Source organism: Pteropus medius, unplaced genomic scaffold (genome assembly GCF_902729225.1).
Source record: "Pteropus medius unplaced genomic scaffold, Ma_sr-lr_union100, whole genome shotgun sequence".
Lineage (NCBI taxonomy): Eukaryota > Metazoa > Chordata > Mammalia > Chiroptera > Pteropodidae > Pteropus > Pteropus medius.
In genome coordinates, this window is record NW_024347862.1 from 320254 (window position 1) to 342750 (window position 22497).

General features: G+C 49.7%; 1 protein-coding gene across 1 annotated transcript in view; it reads left to right on the forward strand.

Annotated features, from left to right (window-relative positions):
- The window catches only part of ST14 (ST14 transmembrane serine protease matriptase), a 36919-nt gene extending 25809 nt beyond the window's left edge, over positions 1-11110 (forward strand). The window contains exons 12-19 of the mRNA XM_039878834.1: positions 136-240; positions 582-692; positions 780-893; positions 1213-1335; positions 2171-2357; positions 9220-9494; positions 10296-10432; positions 10510-11110. Of these exons, the coding sequence (XP_039734768.1) occupies positions 136-240; positions 582-692; positions 780-893; positions 1213-1335; positions 2171-2357; positions 9220-9494; positions 10296-10432; positions 10510-10671 (1214 nt within the window). The 3' untranslated portion in view covers positions 10672-11110. The remainder of the gene's footprint in view (positions 1-135; positions 241-581; positions 693-779; positions 894-1212; positions 1336-2170; positions 2358-9219; positions 9495-10295; positions 10433-10509) is intronic.
- The last annotated feature ends 11387 nt before the right edge of the window (positions 11111-22497 follow it).

Below are 22497 nucleotides of genomic sequence, written 5' to 3' on the forward strand. Positions count from 1 at the left end.
ACTGGCGAGGGTTTTCCCTTCGGTCCTCAGCGTGGCTTTGAGGTTGGCTGTGAGGGAGGAGAGGTGCCTCGGGGAGCCAGCTGTGGGAGGCAGCAGTGGTGGCCATGGACTTGAGGCCTGCCTTCTCCCTTTCAGCGTGTCCTGGGAAGTTCATGTGTAACACGGGGCGCTGCATCAGGAAGGAGCTGCGCTGTGACGGCTGGGCCGACTGCGCCGACTACAGCGATGAGCTCAACTGCAGTGAGTGGGGTGCCGGCCGCGCCATCCTTCTGTCCGTGTTGTGTCCTGGTGCCTGCCAGCTGGCCTTTGCGGAAGGAAGGCCCGAGGTGGCTGGGAGGTTGTGCCCATGCCCATGTAGACATCTAGACCCCTTTGCTTCCTCTGCTGTGGAGCAGGCAGTGGAGCTTTTCTGCTGTGCTGAGGTCAGCTTCCTCAGCCAGTGACACAGGGTGCCCCGACCTGCTCTCCAGATGGGACTGCGTCCTCGGGCAGCTTCCAGGGGAAGCAGTGGGCGATGAGAGGCCAGGGGGCTCGCGTCCCCCTGAGCCTCGCCAGCTGACTGCTGCCCTCGCCCTCTCCAGAATGTAACGCCACATACCAGTTCACGTGCAAGAACAAATTCTGCAAGTCCCTCTTCTGGATCTGTGACAGCGTGAACGACTGTGGGGATAACAGTGATGAGCTGGAGTGCAGTGAGTGCTTTCGGGGCACTGCCCGGGTTCCCTGCAGCTGACTCAGCGGGAGTTTTGAGCCCCTCCTGAGTGCTTTGTGCTTTCCAGGTTGTCCAGCTGAGACCTTCAAGTGTAGCAATGGGAAGTGCATCCCAAAGAGCCAGCAGTGTGATGGGAAGGACAACTGTGGGGACAGGTCCGACGAGGCCACATGTGACAGCGGTGAGGCTTAGGCCAGCCCACTGTCCTTCAGGGGGCTTTTCCTCCTTTACCCAAGGGAGCAGCCATGAGCACACTCACGTGCAGCATGTCCAAAGTTTAATGACCACAAACCACCTCTGTGGGAATGTGATGAGAAAAGGTGTCTGTAGGGGAGAATCTTTGGAAGGTGGAAAACCTTTGGCAGGGTTGAAAGGACAGTGGGCACTGGTGTGGGTAGGTGGGGCAGCCTGAGTGAGGGGTGTGAGGTGGACGGGTCACCAGGCTTCTGGTTGGGTGTCACAGAGGAGCTGATTTTCTTCCATGTGTCTTCCCTGAGCAGTGAACGTCGTCACTTGCACCAAAAACACCTATCGCTGCCAAAACGGGCTCTGTGTGAGCAAGGGAAACCCCGAGTGTGATGGGAAGGAGGACTGCAGTGACGGCTCGGACGAGAAGGACTGTGGTGAGCAGGGCGGCCGCGAGTGGTCGTGCAGTTCGTCCACTGTGCACACAGGCAGAAGCCACGCCGGTGCCTCGCTCGCCCGGTTCTGCCCCGGTCTGCCCGGAGGAAAAGATGGCTTTGCTGGTGGCACTGAGACACTGCCGCTTGGGCCCGCTGTGGTCCGGCAGGCAAGGCCCAGGGCAGCCGGCATGTCAGCACCTCTCCTGCAGGGCTGTTGTCCTGGCTGTGGTGCTGGGCTGGCCGCTGCTCCACAGACCTGGCGACAGGGGAGTGGCAGGCCCTGGCTTCCCTGTCCCCCCTGGAGGAGAGAGGGTGCAGCCTACTGGAGCACTCAGCAGGGTTTTGCCCGCAAAACCCGATACTTTAATTTGTAGCCTCTTGTGTGTTTCAGAAGCACTGGCCGCGTAGCACTGAGCTTAGCTGCAGCTGTTCTGTGACTTCAAGTCACCCATCTGCTGCTCCCTTTGAGAGCTGTGTCCTTCAGCATTTGACAAGGAAATCTAGGCAAATGACACCCATAGTAAATCTAAGCAAACCAGCAGGTGCTGGAGGCCCCCTGAAAGCATTTGTGCAGGATGCGGAAGGCGAGACTATGAGGGTTTTGAACTTGGGAATGGGGAAGAGGGCCCCAGTGGAAGTTAGTAGGTCTGAGGCTTGAAGGTACTTATTTGTAGGGGGTCCCTTATGCCACAACTGCTCCAGCAGTGCTGGGCCCACTGCAAGGCGACCACTCTATACAGGCTCTCGCTGGGCCTGGTGTGCGGCCTGGGGCTGGTGCCCCGCCTTGACTCACTGTGCTTCCTTCCGCTTCCTTCCGGTCCTCTGCTCCTCCCAGACTGTGGGCTTCGGCCATTCAGCAGGCAGTCTCGGGTCGTTGGGGGCAAGGATGCAGATGAAGGTGAATGGCCCTGGCAGGTGAGCCTCCATGCTCTGGGCCAGGGCCATGTGTGCGGGGCTTCGCTCATCTCTCCCAGCTGGATGGTGTCTGCAGCTCACTGCTTCGTCAACGACAAAGGATTCAGGTGGGCCACTGGGAGGGAGGCAGGGAGGCATCCATGGAGGCCCTCCTCTGTGTACTCTGGAAAGCCCCTGTGTCTTTGAGTCATGCTGAGGTGGGATGGCCCTGGGGCAGGGCCAGGGCTGGGGGCATTGACACACACACCAGGATGGGGCTTACTGACAGTAATAATAAAAATGAGCATCTCTTAATGCTCCCTCTCAGTCAAACACTATCTAAGTGCCTTTCCTAACAACCTGTTTAGGCAGGTCTGGTTATGTCCCCATTATAGAAATGGAAGTTCAGAGAAGTAAGGACATTTGCTTGAGGTTGTCCAGCTATTAAGGGGCAGAGCCAGACTCAAACCCAGGTGTGTGGAGTCCACAGTCTGTGTGGTTAGTCCCTGCACTAAAGGGACGCTGCGGGATCGGTTCAGACCAGCCTCACAGTCGCAGTGCAGCTCTGGCTTGCCAGGTGACCTTGGTCAAGTTACGCACGCTTTTTAGGCCTTGGGCTCTTTGGTGGTGACACTGAGTTCTTACTCTTAGAATTGCGAGAATTAAATATGACAGTGCTCCTGAAATACTGAGCCCTGTGCCTGGCGCACAGTAGGTGCTCGGCATGTCATAGCCTCGGATCCCGGGCAGACTTGAGCCTGGCACAGGGAAGGTCGCTAAGGAAGGGTCGTGCTGTCTTCTCAGGACGGGGTGGTCAGAGGATTATCAGGAACAGGTGGCCCAACCTGGGGCTCTTTGTGTCTTAGCTCAGGTCTGCTTGGGCCCTCTGGCCGTTGGCTGGGAGGGAGGCTAAGGGGACACCGAGGAGCAGACCTTCCAGGGGATTCCTGCCCTCGGGGACTTCCTGCTGGGCACATGCTCTTCTGCCACAGGCAGCTCCATGAGGGGCCCTCAGGCTGCCGTGATGCCCTGTTGCAGGGAGGGGAGGAGAGGAGAGCCACCTCGATTTCAGGAGAGACGGGGCCTACTGCACCACGTGGGCCTCAGGAACAGATGTGGGGCCTGGTCATATGGACACGTGGGTGTGCGCGGTGGAGGCGACACCAAAGGTCCGGAGGGCGTGAGGCCCCTGCTGTTGTCCCGGGGCCCTTTCTGGGCTGTCCTTTCTCTCCCCATTTTGTCAACTTCATCCTGGGCAGAAATGATTTTTTTTATTTTTTGGAGTGATGAAAGTTTTCTTAAGGATTTTTAAAAATAAATTTTAGTTTGGAATTTACATGAGTTGCTAAGACAGTACAGAATTCCTGTTCACCCCTCGCCCACTTCCCCTTGCTGTTCACCCGGGGCGTTTGTCAGCGCTGGAAACTCTCAGTGCCCCGTCACTGTCACCTCACCTCTGGGCTCTCCTCTAGGACATCGATTTTCACACTGACGTCCTTTCCACTCCAGGAGCCAGTCCTGGGCACTGCTTTACATGCTGTTGACTTGTCTCCCTAGTGTCCTCTGGTCTGTGACAGTTTCTTGGTCTTTGTTTATTGTGACCTTGATAATCTAGAGGCCAGATATCCTGCAGGATGCCCCCCACCTGGGTTTGTCTGATGTTGTTCTATGATGAGACTGTGTTGATGCAATTTGAAAGCATAACACATCATATCAGCAGGTAAAATATATCAGCATGACCTTGCTGGTAAAGCTAATCTTTGTCATTTTGTTAAGATAGTATTTGTCAGCTTTTTCCACTAGGAAGTACCTGTTTTCTCCCTTTCAACATGCTATGCTTTGGATATCTTTCACTGTGGAATTCTGTAAGGAAGATTTGTCCCTTCTCTCCCCTTTATTTTACCATCTATTTATTTTCCAATGGACTCATGTGTATTTATATTTCAGGTTGTAATCCAATGCCATGTTAGTGACTTTGTTGCTCAAGTTGTTCGGGAGTTGGCTGCTAGGAGCTCACTGAGCTTGGCTCCTGTGTCCCTTTGACATGGCCCCATTCTTTTGTTTATTTGAGCCACTTTCTTGCTTTCTAGCACTACCAGGTGCTCTAGGCTCATGTTGTATGTTCCCTGGTCCAGCCCTAGAATGAGCCTTTCCTCCAAGGAGCCCTTTAGGCAGAGAATGGTATTTAGAAAACAAGATTTGGGAGCTTGGTATCTTCATTGTCACCTCAGTCCCAGTTTCCAGGCTCCTTAGCAGGGCAAGTTAAGTGTACTCCCTGAGGAATTTGCCCCAGCCTACTGGACTTCCTCTTTCCCTTGCTTCATCATCCTCTCTTCATTTTTTCTTCTTTCATCTTCTATTGATCATCAGTCTTACTTCTGCCAATTAATACATTCAACAGCCATTGTTATGAGCACTGGGGAGACAAGATGAATAAGACTTGCTCTTTGCACTTCACAGACTTCCCAGGGTAGGATGACAAGATTCGTTATGTATGCATATGTGCACATACACACATGTGTGCACGCACGTGCAGACACATGCACATAGTAAGCGCTAGGCCCGAACTATGGACACATTACCTAGGGCCCACGTGTGGCATTTAGAGTCCTGCCCGAGTGCTGGGGATGGTGACGTTAGGAATGCCTTTATCAGCGAGGCTCTGATCTGATTGGTGAAACGTGAGGGTGTTTGTCACTGGACACGGTGACTCAGACCTTCCAGACAAAGGGAGTGTTGTGAGCAGAGGCAGGCAGGTGTGAAATGTGCAAGGGCCTGGAGTGCAGTTACTTTGGAAGCGTTTCGGAGTCAGCAAGAGCTCACAGGGTGTACCTGAGCAGAGGTATCGTGTGTGGTCATAGGTTGCCTGATCTCCTGGCTTCCTTCTCAGCACTCTGGTCTGCACTCCCCAGTGCTGGAGTGGCCTTGCCAAAGAACTAAGCTGACCCTGTTCGCCCCCTGTGTATGTGCCTGCTGTGGCTTGCAGGATAACGTAGGAACGCCTCAACCCATCCCTCCAACCTCAGTCTCCTGTCCTGGCCTCACACCACCCACCCATATGTTCAATTTGGCTGGGTTGGGGAGAGGGGTTCCTAAACATTCCCTTTCCTCTCTTTGAATACGCTGCTTTGTCCCCGACCTGCAGGCTTTGACCAAATCTTAGTTGATCTTCAAGGCCTGGTTCATGACCTGCTTCCTCTCCTGGCTCTCACTTCCCACCTCATGCTCTTTAGTGTCTACCTATTCCTCTGAAGGACACTTTTCATTCTGTGCTTTTCCTGGCTCTCTCCTCAAGTATGCTGTGACGGTGCAGACGGTCTAGTACAATTCCTGCAAAATCAGAGACAGCCAGTACTTATTGAATAAATGAATACATGGGTAAATGAAGACATGGTTGAATATGAGGATGATTGGGAGAAAACATTAAAAAGGGTAAAGCCGAGTTAACGGCAGATGTTGAAAGCCCAGATGGGGAGGAAAGGCTGATCTGATAGGATCTGGGAATCATTCCAGGTTGTTGAATAAGACAAAGAGGTTCTCACCAAAGCAGTTTTTAGGAAGCTGTTTCTGGCAGCAACAGGTTAGAGTGAAGAGAGACCAGAGGCAAAAAGACAGGTGTGGAGGCTGGTGCTTCAGTCTGGGTGTGAGGCCTTAGGGAGGGGGCGGCAAGAATGGAGAAGAGGGAGTGTATGCGGGGTCAGCAGAGGGCAGCTAGGCGGGGCTCCAGGCAGGGATGGGGAGAAAGACTCTCAAGGGTGAGTCTGAGGCACAGGGCCGGGATGAGGCCACTTCAGCAGCCTCTTGACTTTCTTGAGAGGTTAGAGAAAATGAAGCATGTCTTTACGCGTTTTTCTGTCATACACATTTTCTATTTTAAAGATATGTTTTCCAGTTTTTTATTTTGAAAAAATTTCAAACCTGTAAGTCGCAAGGACAATGAAAGAAAAAATTACAGAGAACACCCTCATACCCTTATCTGTATTCACTAATTGTTGAATTTTACCACGTTGGTTTTATTTTTCTCTCTTCACACATGTGTCTGTACACACACATATTTTGTTTTCTTTTAAACATCAGGGTACTTCAGAACACCCCAGTGACAAAAGAGTTGGTCTTCTAAGGAATCTGCTGTTAGCAAAACATTTTAGACCACAAAGTTAATGTGAGGTTCCACACACATTACAACAAACATTACTTCGATCTGGTAAAATAAGCTCATGTGAAACTAGAAAAGAATAACTAGCTCAGCTTTAGTGCCCCAAGTATCACAGTACTACACTTAGAAGTAGGAAGAAATCTTACCTTCCCCTGAAGTAGTTATTGTTATGCCATACAGATTTTTTAAATGTTAACAAAAATAAAGGAAAAAATCTGTGAAAATATATTATCAGAGGGAATGAAGATGAAGTACGGACCAAGTCGTTCTCTAGGCAGAGCTTTGTCTACTTCACACATAAAACGTGTCATCATCTCTTCTCAGTTACAGCAGCCTTGCTACCACCAGCCATGGGGTCATCTTCAGCACTGCTGCGGTCAAGTTTGATCATCTTGTAGATTCTGTTAGCATGTATCTGGGATCTTCCAGACGGAAGCTGGGAGACAGGAGTGAGGTTTCATAGCGTGAGACGACCAGATCCTTCACAGACCTGACCTTGTCGGCCTCTGCCGGTCTCCGTGATGGAGTGGTCAGGGTTTATCGCCAGGTGTTTCTTTGCTGCTGTGTAACCCGTCGTTGAATTGTCTCTTAGGACTTGGGCCTTCCAGATTCTTTCCGTGGTTGTTGTCCAGCCATATATGCTTGTGACAATGCAGCATTGGGCTGTCACCAATCGGTTGGATATGACCACCTTTTTGGCTTTTTCCTCTAAGATGTTCTTCATGATTTTGCAGAGGTTTTCAAACTTTTTTTCCCTTTCCTGTTTATTTTTCTCTTCGTCATCTTCTGAAAGGTCCACTCCCTCTTTGGTGACTGACACTAAAGTCTTCCTCTCAAATTCCTTCAGCTTTTTACACAACTCCTCAATAAGTTTGATCACACAGATCCTTCTAAGCCAGGTGTCTGAAGACATTCACATATATTTTTCTGAACCATTTCTGGGGTAGGTACAGACATCATGATACTTCTTCCCTAAGTATACATCAGCTTATATCTACTAAGAACAAGGAAATTCTCTCATGTAACCACAGTACGGTTATCACATCCAGAAATGACAGTGTTGATATAGTACTGTTAGCAGGCATTCTGTCCATATATCAGATGTCTTTGAGTTCTCCCAACATTGTCCTTTATAGCTTTTTTTCTCCCCAGAAATCTAGAATCCAGTCAAGGGTTATGCTTTGTATTTACTCATTGGTTTTCTTTAGTTTTTTAAAAATCTAAAACAGTTTCCCTAAGCCTTTTATGTTTGGTTTGTTATGGCAGTGGTCCCCAACCTTTTTGGCACCAGGGACCAGTGCTCCTATGAGAATCTAATGCCTGATGATCTGAGGCAGAGCTGAGGCGGTGATGCTAGCCCTGGGGAGCGTCTGCAAATACAAATGAAGCTTTGCTTGCTCACCCGCCGCTTACCTCTTGTTGTGTGGCCTGCTTCCTAACAGGCCACAGACAGCTACCGGTCTGCGGCCCAGGGACTGGAGACCCCCCAATCTATGGCATTACATTTTTTAAAAGTCCAGGCCAGAATGTCTCTCAATTTGGATTTTTCTGATTGATTTTTCTTGATTAGAGTTAGGTTACACATTTTTTTTTTATAGGAAATACTACCTAGTTGATATTGTGTCCTTCTTAGGGAGCACATGATATCTTATTAATGGGGATGACTGAGAGAAAAATCTGATTACTTGGTTAAAGTGGTGTCCCAGAGTTTCTTCATTGTAAAGGTACTTTTCTCCCTTGGTTATGAATACTCTTGGATGATACTTTGAACCTGTGTGAATGTCTTATTCCCCAACAACCTTTTACCAGTGGTTTTAGCATTCCTCAACGATTCTTGCATGTGTTGGTTGTTGTTATGGTAGGTGATTTCTTATGGCATCTTTTATTTATTAGCTGGTGTTTTTCTGTAAAGAATAGCTTTCCTTCTCCCCTTATAAATGTTTTTGAAATTATTTTTTAGATTCAGGATGTACTTAGAAATTTCCCTTCCCCCTTTTCTATTATTCAGCATGTATAGCAATTTAATCCTATTGTTTATTTTGATGTTCAGATGATCCTGATTTGGGCCAGTGAGTGCCTTTTCCTACTGGCTCCATTATTGTTTGAGCACTCACTCCTGATGAAACAAATGTTCCAGGTTCACTTTATGCTTTACCTGTTCTAGACCTGAAATCAACCATTTCTCCAAAGAGCCCTGGTTCTTTTTAATGGAGAAGGATATTTAGAAACCAAGCCTGGGTGTTATTGGGGATATCATTGCTTTTAGGCTTTTTTTTTTTTTTTTTTTTTGAAAAATCATGAGCTTTTTCTGCCACTTCTGATTGCTGTCCAGCAACACAGGGCTCTTCTCCTCACTCCCCACTCCTTATTTGTGGCTCCCTTTTCCCACACCAGAAGTTGGCTCCCAACAACATTGTGTCTTGTCCTTAGTTGTTCATTCCTCCAGTAAACACGACACAGTTTCAGAACTGCTACACTGACCCCGCTACCAACAACAAACCTAGCACATGAAGTTCAACCTATTTTTCAATTCATATGTCACTTAGAATATGTACCACTGTGTTAGAAAAGTATTCTAATTGAGTTGTGTGTTAGTCCTTCTGTGAAAGATCAGATTAGTAAGGCATAATAAGGTATTTTTTAGTAATCAGATAAAAACGAATTAAGGGAGGAAAACAGTAAAGGACTGGGAGGCTGAGTGCGGTGTCAGGGGCACCTAGTAGTTTCCGGTCGGGGGTGGCGGCCACGCAGGAGCCACCCCCCTCCCTCATCGTGTGGTGGCTTTGTCCTGGGTGGCACGCTCACCCCGGGGGCCCTCTGCGCTCCCTCCACAGGTACTCTGACCACACCATGTGGACCGCCTTCCTGGGTCTGCATGACCAGAGCAAGCGCAGCGCCTCAGGAGTGCAGGAGCGCAAGCTTAAACGCATCATCAGCCACCCCTACTTCAACGACTTCACCTACGACTACGACATCGCAGTGCTGGAGCTGGAGCAGCCCGTGGAGTACAGCAGCACCGTGAGGCCCATCTGCCTGCCCGCCGCCTCGCACAGCTTCCCGGCTGGCAAGGCCATCTGGGTCACTGGCTGGGGTCACACCTACGAGGGCGGTGAGCAGGGCCGGCCCCCCACCCCTCCCTGCCCCCGCAGGATGAGGCTTTCCGGGAGGAAATGGAGGCTTCTAGTGAAAGTGGGGGTGAGGAGGCTAGGCACTGTGACAGTGTTGAGGGCCTGGCGCAGGAAGGCCTGTGCTACTGCACTGGGTGACCTCGGTGAGTTGCTTAAACTCTGGGCCCGTAAAATGAAGATAAAAACACCTTCCCGAATGGTACCTAGTGAGTTTAAGAAAACTGTTGTGGGAACACTGGGATTTAGAGAGGCTTGCCGAGCTGTGCCTGGATTGAGACCGGTGGTGGGAACCAGGCCGCTTCTGTCCTTCTGCCTCCATCTGTAGGCCATTAGTTAAACTGTCAAACAGAAAAAAAAAAAAAAAAATCAGTGCTGATATTAATGTAGCACCCTGCCGAAAATGTAGATTATGGACAGGAAAAAGAAAAATAACCTGACTTAAGGCTCTACCGCCTTAACGAAGCCTCTGTGGGCATTTTGCGTTGCTATCTTTTAGTCTGTTTACTTCTCACATGCTGTTCCTATGGTGTACATTCAGTCTCATATCACCTGTCACATTTCCAGCCTGCTACCCAGGGACGCTACGTGACTGCATAATATCCTGTCGAGTAGATGTGTCATCAGTTACTTAGCCATTTGTCAGCCACAGGCCTTTGGGATGTCTCCAGAGTTTGGGGTCTGGTGACTCTTGTGCGAGCGTCTTGGGTGGTGCTGTTCCCCACACAGCACAGGCCCCTCGGGGGCCCGCTTGCCTGGGTCAGCCTGTCCTGCCTTCTCCCCAGGCACCGTGGTGCTGATCCTGCAGAAGGGCGAGATCCGTGTCATCAACCAGACGACCTGTGAGAAGCTGTTGCCGCAGCAGATCACCCCACGCATGATGTGTGTGGGCTACCTGAGTGGGGGTGTGGATGCCTGCCAGGTGGGTGTCATGGGGGAGCCTGGGCTGGGGCGGGCCTGAGGAGGCGGACAAGGCACTCAGGGCTTGTATCCCCTCAGGGCGATTCCGGAGGCCCCCTGTCCAGCGTGGAGGCAGATGGGCGCATCTTCCAGGCTGGCGTGGTGAGCTGGGGTGATGGCTGTGCGCAGAGGGACAAGCCAGGCGTGTACACGAGGCTCCCTGTATTACGGGACTGGATTAAAGAGCAGACTGGGGTATAGATGCAAGGGCCATCTACCTGCCACCACAGTGTGCACCCCTGAGAACAAGATCTCTAACTGTACCCCTGCCTCGGGCCCCCTGGAATTCAGACTGTGAGCTGAATCCCCAGGACTCTGGAGATGGAGGACCAGCTTGCAGAGCCTCTCACCTCACTCAGCCTCCAGAGCTGGGTTGGGAGGTGGGGCAGAGAGGATGCCGGCAGTGCCGAAGGGTCAGAGGCTTGAAGACACAGCCTGTCCCCTCCCGCCCCAAGCGGGGCTGAGGCTGTTTCCTGAAGAGCTGCTTCGTCTGCCTCTCTGATCCAGGAGCAGCTGGAATGTTCCTTCTGGGACCCTTTGGGTGGGGCTGGTGGGGTGCTGTGGGCTCCTAGGGTCACACTCTTTAGGAAACCTAGGCCAGAAGGACCCTGGAAGACAAATGGATCTAAGATTTGAATTGTTTTACCAGCTACGGGGAAGGCAGGGGGCGGGGTGGGAGGGGGTGCGGTTTAGAGTATGTATTTGTGTGTATGAGTAAAACACTTTATTTCTTTTTAAGTATGTATTTTTCTTACTAGAGTTGATAGGCTGCCCTTCCTCCTCAACCCAGTTTCAAGAAACTGGGTTTAAATTCCCCTGAACACAGACCCTGGAGTCAGGCTAAGAACAGGGAGCACAGTCCCCTGTAGCCTTCTCCAGGCCAGCAAGGGGCTGTGTTACTGCTCTTACCTGCAGCTTAGAGACCTGATGGGGGTGTAGGGTGGGCGTGTGGCAGCTATCCGGGCTGAGTACCCTAAGAGCGGGGAAGAGCTTTGTCCCAGGAAGAAAGGAGGAGTTAGGACTTCCTGTTAGGTGGGGAGGTGATCCTGTGAGCGCTGCATACGCGCTTGCATGCTCGTGTATGTGTGCTGACACAGGCAGGCGTGAGGGGTTCTGAGTCCTTGGAGGAGCGATGCTGCTTTGCTCACAGGTTCTCACAGCTCTGGTGCCATCCATCCTCCTTTGAGTTTAACTTATTAATTTTAATATTCTCTCTTCTTGCTTGGGGTGACCCACAGGGACAGTGTCAAGGATCTGGGGAGGGCTTGGAGTTCTTGAAGGGACATTTGAGGCACTATATGAGCTGGGGCAGGAGAGAGCAGCGCACCTCGGAAGAGACATGAGATGGTCAGTGTCTTGAGGGAAGACAGGTGTCTTTGCTCGTTGCTGTATCCCCAGCTCAGGCCTGACTCCTACAAGATACTGATATATATTTGCTGAATGGTCTTTGCCCGCCATGAGTTTTAGAAACCTAAGAAATCACAGTATGATTGGAGCAATCTGGTTAGGCCTCTTGGAGGAGGTGAGCTGTCACTTTCATTTTAGTCTGAGTAATTACTCTCTGGTCGAGGGAGAAGTATTGTCTTAACACCTGTGGAAGTATCCATGTTGAATTTTCTATCCAGGAATGAGAGAGAGTGTCTGTTCCTACCAAGGTGTAGGAAGGAGAAGAATGAAGGCACCTGTGCAGAAGGTGCCTGTCGTGAACGGCTGACACGTAGAGCAAAGCCTCATTCGTGTCCAGTTCCCAAATACACACTCCCCTCAGGCAGCCAGCCCTGGGCCCAGTGTAGATGTTTTTGCCCACACACTGAGGTTCAGGGAGGCCAGCCTGGCCTGTGCCTGTCCACTATATGAGCTGGGGCAGGAGAGGCCTGGCCCAGGGCCAGGCCACCCTGTGCAAACACTGTCACAGATGATATGCCCAGCACCTGTTCTCCCTCCACAGCCTACCATTGTCTTAAAAACTCCCGCCCCAGGTCAGAAGACTTTACTGCAAAGAACCTTTGTCTCTTAATGGCACAGTGTCTCTCTATAACTCCCTGTTCCAATTTACTGTGGTTTCTTAGGCTAATTGTTTTCTATCTAGGGAGCAGGTTAAACATGCAGATGGTTAGTCATTCAGGGTCACCCCACCCTCTTTAGGAGTCTCATGGTCTGGTGTGGGGACTGGGCATATCACCTGTGACAGTGTTCGCACAGGTGGCCTGGCCCTGGGCTGGGTGCATCAACACCACCTGGTGGGTCTCAGAGACTCAAATTCTCACCCTTTACCCAGACCTCCTGCATCAGAGATTCCGGGGCGGGCCCAGCAGTCTGTGCTTCAGGTGACTAATGCACCTAAAGTTTGAGAACCACCATTTGAGCAGTGTGTCCACAGGCTAATAGCATCAGCCTCACTGGGTCCCCTGCCAGGATCCCAGAACTGTGATTGGCAGGTGTATTCTACAGTCCTGTCAGAGTCCTGGAAACCTCAAACGTTTGAGACCTGGAAACTCAATGAAGGGTCAGTGCCTTTACAAAGACTAGAACCAAATCCAGTGTTACTTCTGACCAGAGATAAGAACAAGCTAAGATTCCTTAACTTGTGGGAAGTCAGGCTGGTCGCTCTGAGACTTGTCACTGATAATTCTAATGAAGACAGGAGGCACTGATACAGGGTCTGAATTGACAGTGGGAGTGACAACTGGCCTGCGTCCACCCTTCCCTGTTGAAGACAGCAGCACAAGCCCGTAGCGGTGGCACAGGCTCACGGACACTGCATCGGCGGGGACGTGTGCAATGCGGCCAGAGGCCTGATCGGGCCAGCTGCTAGTCAGCCATTCCTTCATGTAGGGCAGGGGTCCCCAACCCCCTAGGCCATGGACTGGGACCCATCCGTGGCCTGGTAGGAACCGGGCCACACAGCAGGAGGTGAGTGGCGGGCGAGTGAGCCAAGCTTCATCTGTATTTATTTGCAGCTGCTCCCCAGCACTAGCATCACCACCTCAGCTCCACCTCAGATTGTCAGGCATTAGATTCTCATAGGAGCACCGGTCTCTGGTGCCAAAAAGGTTGGGGACTGCTGACTTAGGGGATTGTGGGGAGAGGGACTAATGGCCAAAACTATTTTGCACACATTTGTATTTTAAATGCAAGAAGTATAGCTTCAAGCGTGTAAATTAAAATTCAGTTTAATTAGTGCATTAGTCAGGTCTGCAGTTCAGGGCATGGGAGAAAAGTGTATTTGTAGACCCATTCGTGTATTCGTATCTGGAGTCAAGTTGTTGAGAGCAAGATAGTTCCCTTCACCTGCCCCAAACAGCTAGTCAGGGCTGTCACTGGTTAGATGATGCACAGGTCCTGCTCAGAAGGGCCCAGCACTTGGTTTAATGTTCTATGTTGCCTTCCTTAAATTCTTATTAATTTTTGAACAAGGGACCCCTCATTTTTATTTTGTACTGGGCCCCACAAATATTTAGCTGGTCCTGCAGCCTTATGCACATGGCCATTTCCAGGTCCTGCAGCCTTATGCACATGGCCATTTTCAGGTGGTCACAGGGTGTGAACTGGGTGGGGAGCAGGGCCTGCGAAGGCTCTGATGGGGCGGAGCGAGCTGTGGAGTCCACTGAGAGGTGGAAATGACTTCTTCCAGTCCTCTCGCTGCTGCCCTGTTACGTGCGCTCTGAGGGGTCTGCAGGCCCCTTCAGCAAACCCAGTGAGGGGACCCTAAGATCCTTTGCTGCCTCTGTAGGTGGGGCCCTATGCAACTCAGGTGCATCTGAGATCTTCAGAGAGGAGGTGGCAGGGGCGATGCTGAGGGGGTGGCATTCCTGCTCACGTGAGCGCCAATGTCCTGTGCCAGGGAAGGGCCAGTGCTGCTGGGTGGCTCTCCCTCCCCCCTAAACAAGCTCGCTGAACCACCACAGGGCCCTTTCCTGGCTGGCTAGCCTTTTTTTGTTCCTAGGATCTCGAAACCACCCATCTCTCTGGTTCCCTCGCCTCTCCAAACTACTTTACATCTCAATCGTTTTAGCCACCAATCAAAAACATTTAAAGTTTAGTGAGTGTTTAATCTGATTGCATGAACAGGGAGTCTGATCCAGACCTAAATTCTGCAGGAGTAACTGTGAAATCTGCATAGCTAGGAAGGGCATTATAGAAGGCATAAGGGCCCAGTTTGGAAGCCTCCAAAGACCCAGAGACCAGCAACCCGAAAGGCTGGGAGGGAAGGTGTTCAACTATGAATGGCATCGCAGGATTTCCCTTCCAGGCTTCAGGCTGTGTGGTGAGAGGATGCACTCGCAGGGGCTAGGGGCTGCTCCCTGCCTCCTGGGGGTGGGCTGAGGGTATGTGGTGAGATGGGACAGGGAAGGACCCCAGGTTCAACCACTCAGAGGGCTGTCCTCTGCTGCTTTCCTGTCACTTTGTAGTGCAGCAAGTTGGTGCTGTACCTCAGAGCACGCAGCCAAGAGGTCCCAGCATGAAGCCCTCCGTGGTCAGTCCTTCGGCCCTTTGGTCCCCTGCCTCTGCACCCCACACCCCGCCTCGCCCGCATCTGCAGTCAGGACCAGCTGGCCCTCAGACCTGGAGGACATAACATTTCCAGGGCAGGGCCAAAGACGGCCTTTGAGGTTGAAAAGAGAGGCACCCCATGGGTAGGTGGGTGTTATCTCTGAGAGTAGCAAGCAAGTATGAAACATCCTGTTGAACACTCACAACTGGTAGCTGTGACACGTAGACAGGTGTGTTCTTATACAGACACAGAGATGTTTTGGGGGAAGTGAGGGCTGTGTGTTTTAGGGAATAAACCGATTAGATTGTGCCATAGGAATGGGATCTGGCTGTGAAACCAGGGCACCCTCTCCTTCCCCAAGGGACCCGAGGTGCCTACAGACTAATTCAGGGGGTCTCCACCTTTTTGTGATGGCATGATGCTTTGCACTGTCAGGCTTGGAATTGTATGTGCGAATATTTTGTGTACCTGCAACCACATTTAAGGGAAATTGGATCTTTAAGCCAGTGGTTCTGAGACATTTGAATTTCTTGGAACTGTGAAATTATGAGAGAACATGGATCCAACATATCTAACGTAATGAAGAATGCCTCCTTGGTGTTCCAGGTGTTTTACTTGTCTAATTTAAATTCACAACAACCTTATGAGCGTTCCATCTTACAGACAGAAAACGAAGGCGCCAAGAGTTTAAATAACTGCAAGGTCCCACATGCAGGAACGGTTGAGCCTAGGATTTGAGTGCTGGCCATTACTCTCAGTCGCTGTACCACCATGCACATGTGTCATTCATATACCATCATTTCGTAAAGAAAGGCAGTGCTAATATGTAGACTAAAGGTAGGCCATACTCTTAGAAAACTTGGGGACCAGCATTTGAGAACTGCTCCTCTAAGCACAAGTACCCCTTTCTTTTGAGAATTCTGACAACCTGGTCACAAGACCTTCTTGCCATAAGACCAAGTTTCTAGGCTGGTGTTGTATTTGCCTTCCATCTGCTTTGTCAGCCTGCCACCTAGCCAGCAGGAGAGTAGCCATCATGCCATCTCAATTTGCCCAGTGAGGCTGGTCTGTTGGAGGAGGGAAGGGAGAGAGAGAATGTCTATTGGGAGAGATGAGGGATAACTGCTATCTCAGATCAGGTCCCTGGTCACTGGGCTGGGATTCCTCAGGGTGACAATCAAGAAGGGAGCCTGGAAAGCCACAAAATACCACTGAGGATGATGAGACCAAACCCCAGAGCAGGAATGTGAATATCATCTGCTTTCACACTGTGGGATTGCCTAGAAGATGGCTCAGATTGTCCTTCCGCAGGATGACAAGCACTGGCATTGACGATGGGGAAGGGAAGGTGTCAGAGAGGTTTTCAGCCACGGCCATTCCTCTGGGTCTGTGCAATGGCACAGGCTCCTGCAACCCAGCTGGGGCCTGGCCTGGCTCTCCTGGGATGAGCACTTCTGAACTGTGGCACAGACAGGAGAGGAAAGGGAACTGCTGCAGGCATATCAGGAAGAGCAGGAGTGAGCAGGCCCTGATCCTGCTGACCATAAAGGGGAGGCCCGTGTGTACAATACCTTTATGTTCAGGCTGTTCCCCACTCTCCCTCTCCCACAAGAAAGATGCTGAACAAAGAGCAGCTTTGATTCTCAAAGTACTGTATGTATGGCACACTAATTGCCTTGTGGCCTATATACCTACAAAGATGACACCGTATTTTGATGAAATCCTAATTAGAGTTTCACCGAGTTCCATTATCCTTTTCCTGTTTCCGTCCTTTTCCCTATACCCCAAGCCCCATCATCCTGTGCCTGCAGCTTGGAGACTACTTGTTCTGTCCTTGCCTCTCACCTCCAGTTGTTTTCTAACAAGTCACCGTCCAGAGTTGTTCCCAAGCGGAGGTGGACTCAATTCCAGCGTTTGTCCCATTGTCTCAGAATCCCCCAGCAGGAGGGATGTGTGTGTTCTTGGGATGTGAGCCTAGCTTTCCCTGGCTGCTCTGCTTTCCATTCACCACAGGGGCTTTCACCCTGGAGGCGGCACTATTTTCCCTGCCCACACCCCTAGCACAGAGAATAACTGTCTCCAGACCTCTCTTCTGGAACTTCATGTAGACTTGTTTAACTCGAAAAAGAAATTCTTCCATTCTTAGCCTGTGCTCTTTTTCCAAAGAGCTATGAAAACGTGGGGTGTTGGGGGGAAGGGCTGGAAGAGGGGAAACCGGGTCCAGGGCTGGAAGAGGGGAAATCGGTAGAGAAGGGGAGAGAAGCTCCCATTCGTGTGGCTCTCCCTTCCTCTCTTCACGTTGCAATACCTTAAGAGAACAGCTCCCAAAATCAATGGTATCAGATACCTCTTTAAATTTCATAATCTAAGTACTGTCAACATACCTAATAAAACAGGAAAAATGGATAGAAACAGACTAGAAAAAAATTGAAGTCTATTTTTGAAACATAACTTGAAAAAAAATGTGATGAGCTTATTTATAGAAGCCAGAGGAAAGGATGAGGAAAGTCTTTGCCGAGAGCCACTGCCGTTTGTGACCAGGGAAGAGAGCAGTTGATGTAAGATGCGGGGCTGCTCCAGGCTCATCCGCCCGGATGTGGCGGGCACTTAGGAAGTGGGTCCTGAAGCAAGTGTGGGGCTGGGGGAGAGTTCACATTCCTGCCAGTAGGCGTGAGGTCACAGGGTTCGGCTACCTGCCTGGGCCGAGAGCAGGGGAGAGCTGCCTATGCGTGGGGCCTTTTCAGGTGTGCAAGGACTTTCCCATGATCCTTTGATTGCTCACTGAGAAGTATTTCCCGGGGTGACAGCTGCCTAAGGGGCACCTTCTTAGAACTGGAAGAATGCCACCATTCAACCTCAGTTGAAAGAACCCCCAACCTGTAGCCGAGGTGTTTGCGTCCTCTCCTGAATGTAGTGAGAGCATAGACAGGCTTCTGGTGAGTAAGAATTCTCTGCCTTTACATACCTGCCCTGCCAAATGGTGTTCTAAGTCATCTCGATGTCTCTCCCACTGGATGTCTGTGCTGGACAGGACCCGGAAGACCATCTACTCCATAACATGTAAAAAGTGTCAGGAACAACCAGTGGGGTATGCTAAGTGCCTTATATACATCATCTCATTGCAACCTCGTCCCAGTCTTGTGAAGTAGATTTTATCATTCTCGTTGCATGAGAGGAAACTTAAGGCCCAGAGGTGGCACTGTCCCTTGCTTAAGGTTCTTCAGTAAGAGAAGAGAAAGGATGCAAACCCAGTCGCTGCACTCCAAAGCCCTGTATCACCTGGAAGCAAGGCACTGTCCACCTAAAGTCTTGAGATGCTGGCTCCAGGACCTCCCATGCCTGATAATAAACCCGCTGGCTTAGGCACACATGGAAAAGGCCGAAATGAGCTTCCACTAGCACGACTCCGAAATGGCTCCTTTGGCATTTCACGATCTTTCCCAATCCCATCTCCTTGGCTACCCCTAGCAGCCCCTGGGATGTCCCTTCCTCAGGGGCCAAACCATCTGCTTTCTCTTATTCCTCTGCTTGGGGCCAGCATGGATGAGGGAGAACATGTTTCCTTGAGGACTTGGCGGTGAGCCGCAGAACGATGGGTTCTGACCTCTACTTCGGAAGGATTGACTGCTGCCCCTCCTCGTCCTCCCTTGCGCCATTCTTTTCTGCTGACTGTTGGCTGGCCCTGGGCGAAGCTTAGGCAAAGGGAACACAGGCCAAAGATGATGGGGTACCTTGGCTTGGACCAGTAAGTGGAAAAGGATAGAAGTTCTGCCTGGGCAGGGAGCACATATTGGGTCCTGCTGAGCCCAGGAATTCCCCTCTGCTCAGATTTTCCAGTCCCAAAGAAGGCCCACAAAATGATCCTGTGTAGGGGGACAGAACTCTTTCTGAATCACCAATGTCATGGACTTTCACTGGGACCTGGGGAATGTAGCAATCAGAGCTGAAAAGACAATTCCATTTTGTTCTAGTTCAAACACTTGAAAAACAAGCGGCTAACAGTTTGAGGTGTTTCGTTGGGTATTTATTTTAAACAAAAGCCTTTTAACTTGGCTTTAAAAAATATTTTGTAAGTTTGGGTTAAAGGCAAAGAAAGGTGGAGTCCCTGCCCTGGGGCTCATTCTAGGTGACAGCAGTAAGGGGCGCTCACGCACGCTGTTTCATAAGACCAGCTGCTGAAGCAGCAGGAGTCCGCAAGGAAGTTTTGGGCAGCTCACCCCTCTCCACAGCCCTGTCCCATCCAATTTATGGTGAGTCTTGGCAAAGCCCGTGTCCCCAGGTGTAAAGACACCAGTTCGGAACCACTGTGAAGGCAGCCTTCCAGAGGCCCTGCTGCCTTTCTCCTCTTCCTAACCCCTCATCCTAAGGTGTAAGTACCTGTTTTCGGCACACCGTGGGAGGCCTCATCATACTTTGCATTATTGGTAACTTCTGGTATGCAAGGATCAAACTTTCAAGTCTACACTGAAAACAAGTTACACAGCTTTTTATTTAACACACTTCAAGATGGCCTAGGAATGACGTGTAGGGAGAAGCAGGCAGGAGGCCCATGTTCCAAGGTTTAGGAACTCAGGTGCTGAGTTGTTGCTGTTGGCAGGGCCCAGACGAGGCATCTGGTTCCCACTGGAGACTGGGCAAAACTGAGTTGCTTGGTTTTTCCTTTGTTCTTGGCTCTGCTCATCCCCTCCGCCCCAACTCCCAACCTTCACTTTATGGTGGGAGAGAAACTGGAAAATCCACTGACACACAAAAGAGCTGGGATAAACCAATGACTGAGTGTGAAAGAGTCCAGGTGGATGCGAATCAGCAGTTTGGGGAAAAACCTTCCATACCCGATGCCTGTAAACAGAGGCAAATAAGGGCCTAGACATTTAGTTCGACTCTGGAATGGTGGTTGCTACTGATGGCAAGGAGAGGTGTGAGAAGGGGCATGGCAAGCTCATTTGGGAGCAGTGATTTTCAACGAACATGAAAGGGCTTCTGGTCTCATATGCTTCATGGGTGGAGGCTCAGGGCCCCACAGACCCGCAAGAAAGGGTCTGATAGCAGTCCTGGGGTGGGCACTTGGGCAGGCACAATGGTTACAGTAGCATTGCAATGACACGGGGAGAACTGGAGATACAGATGTACCCTCTGACTGAAAATAGAGACCCCCCTTTCTTCAGATATCCCTACTTTTCATTGAGAAAAGTTATATTTACATACGTACTGTTGGCCCTCCAAGCTCAGATCGAAAATATTTGTAAAAGTTACACTGACGTCTACTATGTAGGTAGGCCTATGATGATTGGATGGTTCTATTTGTGCTGACCATGTACAGTTCTTGGGGAAGAGAAATTGTCCTACAAAAGCCACTTTACGTTTACTAGATGAACGCAGATTACGTGCTTATGGGAGTGCAGACACACGTGTGTGCACTTCTGAGTTTAGTACCTATGTAGGGGTGTGTATGTAGTCAGTCTTCCTGTAGAAAAGGATATGCCTGGATTTTGACACATGCAGGTCTTTGAAATGGCATTTTAAACTCATATAAGCCAAAATTTGGTTAGGGAGCATGAGCTTGCATATAAAAACATTAAAACCTGTAACTGCTGCCAGTTTCTCAGAGCAACCCACTCCTTGGCTTGTACTGAGGAAATAGGCTTCCTCTGAGATATGAGGAAAAGACATATATTGTGCCTAGCAACAAACCTGCTCCATGTCCAGTTTCTCTATTTCGCTTTTTAGTCTCTGGCATTCCCTGTTCTGCTCTAGCTTCTTCCCACAGGGGCTTCAAAATAAAACCCATCTGGGTAGGGATCCTGGCCTTCCAGCAGTTTAACCTGCCAAGCAGGCACGTCTCCTCAGCGGCCTTGCATTTACTGTTCCCTCTGCTTGTAGCACGCTTGGCCTTACCTTCTTGGGACTTTTACTTACATGTCATTCTAACACTTTGGTGATCCTATCCAAAATTGCTCACTTGTCCACTAACACACTGTTTATCTCATTTATCATTGGTCATATCCTCTTCCCTGATCCTTTCCCCCACCAAGAATATAAACTCCATGAGGGCAAGATTTCTGTTGTTCTGGTCGATGCTTTATTTGCAGTGCCTGGTGTAGCAGACACTCAATGTTTATTGAAGGAAAGTAGGAGGAAGGATTTTAAGTAGCAGAGTGAATGAGGACATGAGAAATGTCTTTGGAACTTTCAACCCCACCAACCTGGTTTAGTAGAAGCTGAGTTATACTAGAAAGGGCCCCAACCAAATAAGCTTATTTGCATGACTATTCCTAGGGGAAAAATATCTATCTTCAGCCTCTGAGCTCAACTTCAGAACCTGGCTCAGAACTTCGCCTAATTCTTAACCTTATTTTCTCTAGGACACAAAAAACAAAGAGAGGTAGTACTTGAAGAGCAAATACTGTCCACTGTTCAGAGACAAGACCTGGTCTTAATTTCACGGGCTCACCTCTCCCTATACGGCCCCTCTATCTCCACTCCCACTGCCTATGTGAACTCAGTTCAGTCTGCATACTTTTCCACGAATCTACTTTATGCTTGTTCTTAATTGTTCCAGAGCAAGCTCTGATTGAGTTGTTCCTCTGACTGAAAATGTGATGGTCCTCTACTTCCTACCAAATTCAGTTCAAATTTTTAAGTTCTCTAATCTGATCTCGGCCTTCTTTATAACATTTTTTCATTCTTCCCCTTTAGGAATCTAGCAATGCTTAGCAAATCAAGGTACTTCCTTTCCCTAGACACTCTATCTCCTATTTCCTGGAGTGGTCTCCTCCCCCTTATTCCTGCCTGTACAAATTCTAGACCTCTTTTCAAGGAAGATTCAGCTCTAATGTTTCTCCTTGCATGTTGCCACCACTGACCCCTTCAGCCAGGTCTCTCCTTCCTTCGAATTTCCAAAGCACACTTTCACGGCAACTAGTCATTTCCATAGTAGTTTTAGTCCTGTAATTCTTTACTTCAGAAACCTTAAGCTCCTAAGGTCAGAGACTTTATTCATGCAACCAATCCTGGGCCATCGGGACATGTATGTATGAGACAGAAGTGGCCGCTGTCCTTATGGAAATTAATCTAATGGAGTTTAGTCCAACTTATTTTAAAACATCAGTATCAGTGTAATAAAAGTATAGGATGTTATTCAAACCTAATAGGAAGTCCCAACCCAGTGTGAGAGGTTTTGGGAAAGCTTCTTTAAGAAGTGATATTAGGTATGGACTTGATGGATGAGTGGACCAGATGAAGGTAAGATAATAGCAGCTCGTGTTTGAGAGAATGATTTGGGGAAATTTTGGCCAGGTGATGGCAGTTGTTCTGAGGATTAAAGTTAATACTCATTCATAACCCCATATAACTATATTTAAGACCCTCAATTAAAAGTAAGACTCTGATATATATAAAGTGAGAGTTCAGGCAAATCATCACGTGACATGATGAAAATAATTCTAGGTGTTGTCCTAAGGTGCTCTGATAAGTACCTCTGGGGCTTCTGGTAAATTGAGCTCTGACCATTTCTTAGCAACATCTGTTCATTC